The sequence below is a fragment of the Acanthisitta chloris genome, unplaced genomic scaffold, assembly GCF_000695815.1.
Source record: "Acanthisitta chloris isolate BGI_N310 unplaced genomic scaffold, ASM69581v1 scaffold11002, whole genome shotgun sequence".
Taxonomy (NCBI): Eukaryota; Metazoa; Chordata; class Aves; order Passeriformes; family Acanthisittidae; genus Acanthisitta; species Acanthisitta chloris.
This window is the reverse complement of record NW_008659903.1, coordinates 21309-32326: the sequence shown is the minus strand read 5'-3', so window position 1 is coordinate 32326 and position 11018 is coordinate 21309. Positions and strand designations below refer to the sequence as shown.

The window sequence follows — 11018 nt, the reverse complement described above, 5'->3', positions numbered from 1 at the left end:
TGTGTGTATGTGTGTAGGCTCCAAAGCATAGCAGTTAATTTATGTCAAGGTTTTCACTTGTGTCTTTGCCCACAAAGGTATTAAAGTTCTGAGCATGAGCATAATCAGTAAAAGATAAAGAGATTCTATTTTCCAAAGGTGTATTTTTACATAAAGTAGAGGACAGGGGAGGAGAAACACACCCTAGGAGATCGACTTTTAAGTAATCTTCCTGTTGGTAGTTCTTATCTGAATAACCAGATGCAGGAACACTCCTCCCTGCAGTCATCATTGAGATTCATCCACAAACCTTCCCCTTTAAAAGCACTAGCCAAGGCAAATCAGTCTGTCTCCTTCTCCAGCTGCTGCTTCACTCCAGAATTGCAGCACCTTCTCACAGGCAGGTAGAATAGCAGCAGATGCCTCAAACTTGGCCAGATTTATGTCTCTCTCCCTACCTTATCTTATTCTAGCTTTGTTATTTGTGGTTTATTTCTTGGTATTCAAACATCGTGTGCAGTTTAATTATTTTATTTCCTATGTGGCAGCAAGGTGCCATCAATTGGAGAGATGTCAAGAACACCTAGCAAAAACCAAAGCTCATTTATTAGGCTTTGAACAAATTAGAGCCACTTGAGGTATCCTGGCAGGTCACTATGCTTTTTGTTTGACAAGTGTCAGAGCTAACAAGCTTTGAAGGTAGCAAGAGCTAGGCTTTATTGTGATGGAAAGTGGAAAGTGTTCCCAGGTGATGAAATTCCAGGCAATTTTGAACTGTGGCTGCAACCAGAGTGAAATGAAATACAATCATTTAGATTGGAAAAGACCTCTAAGATCATTTGAGTCCAATCATTAACCTGATACTGTGAAATCCACCACTAAACCATATCACCAAGTGCCATATCCACACATCTTTCCAATACCTCCAGGGCTGGTGACTTCACCACTGTCCTGGGCAGCCTGTTCCAACATTTGACAACCCTTTCAGTGAAGAGATTTTCCCTAATACCTAAACTAAACATCCCCTGGAACAACTTGAAGTCACATCCTCTCATCCTGTCACTTGTTTACCTGGAAGAAAAGACTGACCCCCACCTTGATACTAACTCCTTTCAGGGAGTTGTAGAGAGCAGTGAGGTCCCCCCTTAGCCTCCTTTTCTCCAGGCTGAGCCCCCCCAGGTCCCTCACCTGCTCCTCATCAAACTTGTGCTCCAACCCCTTCCTTGTCCTTCTCTGGACATGCTCCAGCACCTCAATGTCTTTCTTCTTGTGAGGGGCCCAAAACTGAACACACATGGTTGTAATTACTGAGTTGTTTGGATGGTGCAGGCAAGAGGAGGCTCATGGCCACGTGCCAGGGATGGAAACATTTTCTTCTCAGCAAGCACAAGGAGGGGATGTTGCTCTTTTGTCATTTCAGGCCTGCTGTTTCCTCACTGCTCTGTCTGCAACAGACAATCTGGGAGCAGTGTCATACCCAGAAAAGGCAGAAAAGAGTACATATGGCCACTGTCCTTTATAGACCAAATTTTTATTGGTCTGCCTCACAATGACACTAACCTAAGCTAAAGACCTTAGAGGAGCTTAGGCTGTGCTGGATATACCTGTCTTTGACTCACTGGTTCTACTCCTAAAGTCTACCCAGAGGCATAAGAAAAGGTTTTGCTTTTCTGGAAGAGGAAATTAAGTGTGAGACAGTTTCAGACCCTGACTTCTGTCTGGGAGCAGTGTAGGTTATGCTACTCTCAGGTCATGGGCCACACATAGCTGTGGTTCAGCTGTGGTACGAGGTCTGGGTAGCCTTTCTGTCCCTGGATACATCACTCTGGCAGCCCACAGTTGGGAGTATGTGGTTCATGGTATGTCCTCTGTGCATTTGCATTTTGTGACAGACTCCAGGCAATAGCCAGAAAAATTATTTCCTCTTTTCCTTTTTTTCCCAGCGAGTGTTGAAACTTTAGATTTGTTCTAGCATTATTATGAACCAAGACCTGTGAGGGAGGATTGTGAACCCCTCCAAAACAGGATCTCTATGAGAGGGAAATCCTCTGTGTTACAGGCACAAGCTCCAGGATAACCTTGTCGCAATTTCTTTTGAACCTTGAGGTGTATGAGAGAGGGTCAGCTTTCTGCTAGCTTTGCCTCCCAATTTCCACCCCAGTGTCAACAGACAGTTCTGGTCAAACATGAGCCCTGGGATTTCTGCTCTCCATTCAGTGCAGGAGCTGGGGACAACAGCAGTGCCTCTTCTACTGCATCACCCAAGCTAGTCTGGAATATCTGGTGTCTCAAGCTGAGTGATGAAGCGGAATTCCAATATAAGACAGAACATGTGAACAACAACTGTCTTACTGTCCAGAGACTTTGCTGGCCAGTGTGCATTTAATAACTTCTTTCCTCCTGGAACTAAGTTAGGAAGATCTAGTAATGAATTGTGTACTATACCTGGAATTCTTAGAGGACTGGCTTTTCATGTGCCTTAACATCTTCTGTGCATCATTTCTTAATCTCAGTATTTCATAGTGTTACAAACAGAGTTTCAGCCATCTCAGCAGGAGTGAGTTTCCATGTTTTCAAGTTTTCTTTAACATCAGCAGTGTACAAGGTCTAGAGCCTGAGCAGCAACTTATTTTAATGTTTTCCACTTTGATACTATATTACAGAAAACACTGGGCCTGTGACTACTGAGAGTGGTGAAAAAGTTCCTTTTGTCTTACTAGTTAAGTCATAGACTCCTCTGGAGTAAGGAATATGTGAAACTCTGGAACTGGCCTTCATAATCATCTGTTTAATCTTGCAAAATTCTGTTGGTGGTCTTTCTAAACTGTGGTTATGTGTAGTTGCTAAAGAGTCAGCATGCATTTTCACTGTCTTTTTCTCACAGTATTTCAACTCTCGAAGTTGCCAACTAGTGCTTGGAGCTGGTGCATTGCAAGTTGTTGGTTTGAAAACAATCACTACAAAAAACCTAGGTATGGATTTCTGTATTTAAAATGTCAAAGCTTGTTCTGCTGCCTGTTAAAAAAACCCCAAACCAAACACAAAAAAACGCTAAACATTTATGATAAGCTGTGATTGAGTTGTGGTGCCATGCATGGACACGCAGGAGGATAAGACCTTGGTGATTACCTGCCTGGATTGCTTTAGTTGCTCAGAAAGGCTGGGTTGAACTAGATGTCCAGTTCCATGCTACAGAAGAGTCTGACGTGCTGCTGGAGTCCTCCAGTTTTAAACTGTCTTCTGAAATTAAGAGCCTTTGATTGATGACTTGAAGGTGGTGTTTGAACTTAGAGTTCCTATGTTTTAGGGTGTTCTCATTACCAATCTGTATTTCTCTTTTGGATAGGGAACAGGTTGGGGAGGGTGGGTTGAGAGGCTGCTCCCACACAGGCTGTGGGCCATAGCTGGGTCAGGGCTTTGCTGCAGAACACGGGGCCGGTGTGGTGACCACACTGGCACCACTGTGTCCTGCTGCTGGCTCAGGCCCGGCTGGACATGGGAGAGGCTCTCTTTTGGGGATCCTAGTGTCACTGCAGCAGAAGTGCAGGCCTGGGGCAGGGCAGGATGTTTCTGTACCTCACTGCAGAAGGAACAGTGATGCCTTGAGAATGTGGCTGCTGAGGTTAGCAGCTGATGAGTCAGGTCTTTTGAGATCTCTCAGATCTCTGCATGTGCTCAGGGCTCAAAATGTCAAGTAAACATTTAAAACATCTTGCAAAATTAGTCCCTTATCCTATATCTCACTGAAGGTGGGTGTGAATAGCAGGTACCAGTCCGGTGTATTTGCTGGGTGGAGTTTCCCAGTGGAAACAAGCACTTGTCTCCTCGCTTTGAAAACAGACAAACAAAAAACCACCGTGTTAGATTTTGTCAGATCTATTATTTATGCTAAAGGAGGTACAGTCCATACAAAATGACTCTTCCTGTGTAATAACTGTTATTTTTCTTTCTGGATTTGCAGCCCTTTCTTCACGTTGCCTACAGCTCATCGTACACTACATTCCCATTATCAGGGCTCATTTTGAAGCTCGACTGCAGCCGAAGCAGTTTAGCATGCTCAGGCATTTTGACCACATTACAAAGGTAATTCTTTTGGCATTTCCTAATTAAACACCAAGTTCTGCTTTTCAACTGTACTCTGAAGAACATGAATGCCATTAGCTAGTAAATGAAACCTGCTTTCTTCCATTACAGGATTATCACGACCACATAGCTGAAATTTCAGCAAAGCTCGTTGCCATAATGGATAGCTTATTTGACAAACTGTTATCCAAGGTAATGATTTATGGAAATAATTATACACTCTCTAAATTGCAATTGGAGTTCTCATTGTATACAGTCTGGATGTTTGAAATGGAGTCGTAGACTTTCCTAATCAGGACTTGTTTGAAGTCTTTAAACTGTACAAACAGAAAGCTCTGTGCTGTACTTATGAATGTGGTTTGTGTCAGTGTTTGCCACCTGGGCTTCAGTCGCCCTCCCTCCCACAGAAAGTAAATTTTTCATTGACTCCTTCAGCAGAAACAGAAATGCTTTGGCTGGTGCAGATGCTTTGGGTGTTCAGGCATTGAAGTGCTCTCCTGCTGCTGACAGCTCTTGTCTGCAGCCAAGCTCAGCCAAGTCATGTTTCCTGCACTTCCCAATGGTGCCTCTTTGGAAGTGGGGAGGGTGGTGTTTCCGGCAGCTGAGGAAACAGCAAAAAAGTGCTGAGGAAGAGTTTTTGGAGGGGAAGGACCAGCCCATCTCTTGGGCTTCAGGCCTGGGGACTGGAGGTCTGTGCTCAGCAGTTCCTGCTGTGGAGCACCATTAATAGCTGTCCCATCAAGTGCCCTAAGTGTGTTTTGGTTTTAAATGTTTACTTGAGATTTTGAGCCCTGAGCACCAGGGTGGTACAGTACAGTACAGTACTGGGCTGGATCTGTTCACTCTGACTCACCTCAGGGTACAATACACTGAGATACCTGCCCCCCTCCCCAAGATGGGACTGCCTGGGCCCATGGATCCGATAGATAAAGTACATGAACTTTTAAAAGGTTAGTGTTGGGCTTAGGATCTTGGTCTTTGGCGGAAAAAAAAAGCTGTTTCATGAGAGAAATAAATTAATTCTGCAGTGCCAGATTTGACTGATTGGCCTGGGCCAACCTCTTCCTTCGAGTAGCTCATGGAAGCACAGGTTGGGGACAGGCTGGTGAGAGCTGCAGTGAGGCAGCTGTAAGAGGCAACATTTCTGTCTTCCTTGCTGTTTCTATTATGTTATTTTTATATTATATTATGCTTTTTCTTTCCATCTGCTTCTTTGGGCTATCAAATTATGCTACCTAAACTTAGGGGGTTGTGGGAAAGAAAGCCAAAACATTTAAATTGGGATTCTCCATCCCTATTTTGTTTACTTTTTTAAAAATGCGTTTATGCTCTTTTCTAAAGATCAAAATGATCTGCTGCTTTTTGAGGGTTTTTATCCCACATAGAAACAGCTGTTCCATGAAGTAACACAGCCTTTTGGCCACTTTACCTTGTATCTCTTGGAAATAAAAGACAAACGCAAGAATTTTGATTATTGATACTAAACAAGCTGGCCCACAACAAACCAGTAATACAGGTTATGTTCTTGATGGCAGTTAGTAAGTGTCTATCCCTTAGTGTCCTTCCATCTTGGCAGCCCATTCTCCCCTGCAAGCTGGCACAAGATACAAACTGAGGATATTTCTGTCCTTTAGAGCTCTTAAAGGCCTGAGTGCCAGTGCTTGGCTCACATGAACACAACCCACAGAGTCTGGGAGCAATGGAGACCATGTGTTGATTTGCCTCCATCCCTAGCATACCCCATCATTTGGCTCATCGTGTTCCTGAAATAATGAAGTCTTGGCACTGAAGGCTGTGAAGAACATGAACCCAGGAAATTTGCGAATGGACATGTCAGTGCAACCATGTCAGTGTGTTCTCGGGCTTACATGTTTTTCTGAGAGTCTAGATATTTCATTGCCCTGTGGATAAAGTGATCACTTGCTCTCAGGTGTGTAAATGCGAACAAGTAACGAGTTCCATAGCAGTGGGTGTCCAGCATGCTTCAAAAACTCAATTTGTACAATCCAGAAACCTACTTTGTAGGAGACACACAGCTTGGTGCAGTGGACAGGACGTTGACCTCACACTTGGGTAATAGAAGCAAGTTAATTCAGCATTCCTAGGCTATGCTTCCACCTGGGAGCTCCATGAAATTGGAGCTGTCCTCGCCCAGTGCCACTGTGACGAGGTGGCTCACAGCAGCACAGCAGACACTTCCCAGCAGCTGTCTGTTACCTTTGGCAGGGAGATAAAACAGGAACAGGCGTATTGAACAGTGGAAATAATATAATTAATGAGTGGAAAAGCCATGGGAGTTTAAAAAGGAATAAATGTTCATGGAAAAAATCCAGTGTGAGTTCTGAGCTTCTCTTGGAGCTGTGTCTTGTGACCAGCTAGAAGAGCAGTGAATTTTTGTCTGATCCCTCATGGTATTTACACTGTTGACCTTAGCCAGAGATAAAAATGGCCAGCACCTTGCAGGGCAGGAGCTTGGCTTACTTCCTGGGGCTGCTGCATCTCCCTGTGATGACGAAGAGTTTGATCTGGCTGTAGTCACACAAGAGCCATTGCTGCAGCCTTGCCAATTCCCTCCAGCCTTACAACATGCTGGAAATAACTTCTTGCTTAACTTCCTTGTCTTGAGGCACAATCCTGCACTGTGGGTGGTTGTCCCCTGAAACAGAAAGTGCTGCTTTTCTGCTGCTTCTCTTGTCCAAATTAGGTCATTGGTTTGACTTTTCCGTGAAGATTATCTCAAAGTTCCCCATTTGTTGTGTTCTGTTGTGCTCAGGCAAGCTTTGTTCTCATTCACAGTTCAGGTTAGCATTAGAGCAAGCATCTCCCCCAGTCTGTAAATAATGTAGTTATAATGATTCAGCTCTTCCCTGAATTTTGCAAGGCTCTGTGAGCAAGTCCCCCCCTCCAAAGGTGACCTGTCAGTGTGTTACCTGGGCCTGTGCTCCATGTGGAACTGCAGAGCTGGCTTCACTGTTTCTGGGACAGACCTTCAGTGTTTCTGAAATCCCATTCAGATATTTCCTATCCAGGGTGGGGACATAAAACTTTTGTTCCCTTTGTAGCAAATCTCTTGCCCTTTGGTGTTTTGCGGTGTCTTGTTTCTTGGATTTGAGGCACTGGGAAAAGGGATGTTTTTTACTTTGTTTTCCAAGGAATTTCTGCAATGTTTTTGTGGGTTTGTTGGGTTTTGGTTTGTTTTTTTTTCTACAGTGGTGTGGTGTGGTAGTTTGGGGGTTTCTTATGGCCAGTGATGAGTTTTCAGGAGATTCCATTCTTTGTGGGTTTATTTCCTTGATTCTTCAGAAATTTGGATGTATATGATCCTAGAAAAGTACTTTTCTCTCATGAAGTACTTGAGGGGCCTATTTTTCAGAGGTAGAAGTGCTTGTCTTCAGTGCCTCACACCAGTCTGAAAGAGATGGCCAGCTCACAGCTACGGGGCCTGCGCAGGGATTATTCTCTCTGCATCTCTAGTTCATGGCTGGATCAGATCATGCCCAGGGACCATTTTAATTTGTGATGTGCTAAATGACCCTTGATTCCTGACATCGCTGGCAAAGCAGAGCTTCAGGTGGCTGTTGGGCACTCGCCTGTGTAAACCCATTTTAGAGTGGTAGAAAGGAATAACTGGTGGTGTGTTTATTTCCAGTACGAAGTGAAAGCTCCTGTTCCTTCAGCATGCTTCAGGAATATCTGCAAGCAAATGGCAAAGATGCATGAAGCTATATATGATCTCCTTCCTGAGGAGCAAACTCAGGTGAATGTTATTTTTGAGCCTCATCTAACACTTTGCTTGCAAATGCACATGAACTCAGTGACAAGAGAGACTTTGTCTGGGGGTAGGGGAATTCTTTTTTGAGTCTTTGTGAAACCCACACGGTAAAGGCCTCAGAGCAGTCATGCAGACAGCTTGGGCTGAACCGAACAAAGTGTTTGGATGTGCAGGGAGAATGATGAGACATGTAAAAAGAATGGATTTCAGCATTTTGAGCTGGTTTTTAAAGCCTGAAGAGGGGAATCTTCAATTCTGGAATTAGTGCTGAAATTCTATGCAAATGGCAACAACTTTGGGGCTCAAGCACAGCTCTTTTAGAGAATTATTCTGTAACACTGCTCAAAATCAGTGCACCCAATTTGTACCAGATGTGATTCTCTAGTATTTTGCTACAGTTACTGCTGCTGCAGAGTTGCACATCTAAGGACAGTTGCTGAATACACTCAGTTGTTGTTTTCCTTTCACATTAGGTTAAATCATAGAATCATAGAATCAACCAGGTTGGAAGAGACCTCAAAGATCGAGTCCAACCCTACTGTGGTTACTAGACCATGGCACTAAGTGCCATGTCCAGTCTCATCTTGAAAACCTCTGGGGATGGTGAATCCACCACCTGCCCGGGCAGCACATTCCAATGCCTGATTACTCTCTCTGTAAAAAATCTCTCCCTAATATCCAACCTAAACCTCCCGTGGCAGACCTTGAGTCTGTGCCCTCTTGTCCTCCTGCTGGTTTGCCTGGGAGAAGAGACCAATCCCCACCTGACTCCAACCTCCTGTCAGGGAGTTGTAGAGGGCGATGAGGTCTCCCCTGAGCCTCCTCTTCTCCAGGCTAAACACCCCCAGCTCCCTCAGCCTCTCCTCAATGGTCCCTTCAAATGGCTTTTCACATTTTTCTTGGAAGAAAGACTTTAAGTGGTTGTAGAACAGGAAAGAGATGTGTTATCTTCTACCTTTAATGCCAGTTGCTAGATGCTTCAGACAACAGGGAAGAAAAGTTCTGTGTCCTCTAAGCGCCACACACAACTAGTAAGTGAGGGTGTGTTCTGTTCTGCATGTTATAAATTGTATGTGGCCAGAAAGACAAAGGGAAATCCCACGAGTTGCAAAAACAAACCCGAAAGTTAGCGATTGAAGGTGATGGCAGTCTGTTTCCTCTCTGAAGGCAGTGATGCATCAGGGGATCAGTTCCTGACTCTGGTGCTGTGGTTTCTTCCAGATGTTGTTTTTACGAATTAATGCAAGCTACAAACTTCACCTGAAGAGGCAGCTGGCCCACCTCAACGTGGTCAACGACGGGGGACCTCTGAACGGGTACGTTGGGGCACTTCTCTACTGCTTAAATGAGCAGGTTTTGTCTTCTGCAAGACAGCTGTGATTGCAGAATGCAGCGACACTCCATGTTTTGGTGTGTCCTGTTTGGAGCTTTTTTACAGTAAAGGACATGACTTGTGCTGTTCTATAGTACCTAGGAATGCAATCTTGGTAACAGATTGGGAGTTGGACATTGTCCGACTGGAAACCTGCAGGTTTCCTCAGTTCATGGATTGCCTTTTCTTCCTTTGTGTGACAGCAGCAGTCACAGTTTTAATCTGCAGGAATTGCATGATTCCTGAAGCAGTTTTGAAACGTGGATGGTGACTCATGGTGCTGGCAAAGTAAAAATAGGAAAACGCAGTATTTCATCTGTGCAATGGGCAGCTGCTCCCCAGAAATAGTTTTCACAGCAGAACTAGATTGGAAATGGAGATGATGCTCACAGAGCTTTCCCCCTTCCCTGCTCCCAACCCTCCATCCCCAAACAGGTCAGTGGTGTCTCTCATGAGAGGACGTGCCTGGGTGTGCCTGATGTCCCTGCCTCCCAGGAAAGCCCACAGCCTCCTGCAGGCTGAATCTTCTTGTTAGTTGGATTGTCCCCTGAAACAGTGGGGTTTAGAATAATTCTGAATGACTGGGAGGGTGTTTGCAGTGTAGTAAGGGTGAAATTCAGTCAGCCTGCCTACATGCAAGAAAGCCTTGTCTCAGGTTGAAGAAGCCAGAGAAGTAAGTTAATGTTTCAAATGTTGCAGGAACAGTTTTGTTCCTGTCCAGTTGATTGTTACCTGTCCTGCTTATGTGTGAAACAGTGGGGTTTAGAATAATTCTGAATGACTGGGAGGGTGTTTGCAGTGTAGTAAGGGTGAAATTCAGTCAGCCTGCCTACATGCAAGAAAGCCTTGTCTCAGGTTGAAGAAGCCAGAGAAGTAAGTTAATGTTTCAAATGTTGCAGGAACAGTTTTGTTCCTGTCCAGTTGATTGTTACCTGTCCTGCTTATGTGTATTCCTCCTCGTGTGAAAGAGTTAGTGTATCTGAAATGGTTTTCTGTATTCGTGGTGTATTCATAAAGTAAGATCCTGTTGCCTTTGGTACTTACGAAGGTGTTTGTAGGCGAACAAGCTCACTGGACTGGGGTGAGGCTGCTGCAGCCCCAGCTGAAGTGAGAGCATCCCGAGTGTGTTCAGGGTGTCTCGCTTGGATATCCAGTCCCAAACACTGTGCTGTGCTGTCTTCGTTGTGCTCCATTGGTTCTGTTTGATATTTGTGGTTGGGTGGCCTGAACGGATCTGTTTGTGACAGGAGCACTGGGCAGGTGTTCCTGGTGCCATACTGGTGCTGTATTTCCCAGCACAGGCACAAGGGTCTCTTTGCTGCCCTGAGTCTGTTCTGTGGTGGCAGCAGGTACTTCAGACCACAGCTCCCTGGCAATCCGTAGTTGGGGCTGTTTGAGAAGGGGAACATCAAACACTGATGCTGTTCCAGCAGGGTTCATTGACCAAAATTTTAACATGCTTTTCTGATCCTCATCCTGTTTCAAACTGCTTATTTCTGTAATAACAGTAAAAATCCAGGTCTGTGAATCCTGGTTAATTTCTTTACTATGAAAATACAACTTCTATTCCTACATCTTGCTAGCTAGAAGCATCGTGACCCCTGACATGTTTCAGCAATGTCTGAGGGATTTTAATTCTGTATAAATGGTTACAAACAATATAGCTGTTCTGCTGTTCGGTTGCTTTTTACATGAACCGTGGGATCATAGAATCATAACCCTCTAGGATACAGAAGTTAATGTTGCAATAATTAATATTCTTAGTTGCAATGGAGTTGGTGTTTAAGTCTAGATAAGCCTGGGATTACAGCA

At 44.5% G+C, this 11018-nt stretch overlaps 1 protein-coding gene across 1 annotated transcript in view; it reads left to right on the top strand.

Moving 5' to 3' along the window:
- Positions 1-2819: 2819 nt before the first annotated feature.
- VPS54 (vacuolar protein sorting 54 homolog (S. cerevisiae)) overlaps positions 2820-11018 on the top strand; it is a gene marked incomplete at its 5' end in the record, with an annotated part of 8950 nt that continues 751 nt past the window's right edge. The window contains 5 exons of the mRNA XM_009069593.1: positions 2820-2951; positions 3941-4062; positions 4174-4254; positions 7712-7819; positions 9056-9150. Of these exons, the coding sequence (XP_009067841.1) occupies positions 2820-2951; positions 3941-4062; positions 4174-4254; positions 7712-7819; positions 9056-9150 (538 nt within the window). The remainder of the gene's footprint in view (positions 2952-3940; positions 4063-4173; positions 4255-7711; positions 7820-9055; positions 9151-11018) is intronic.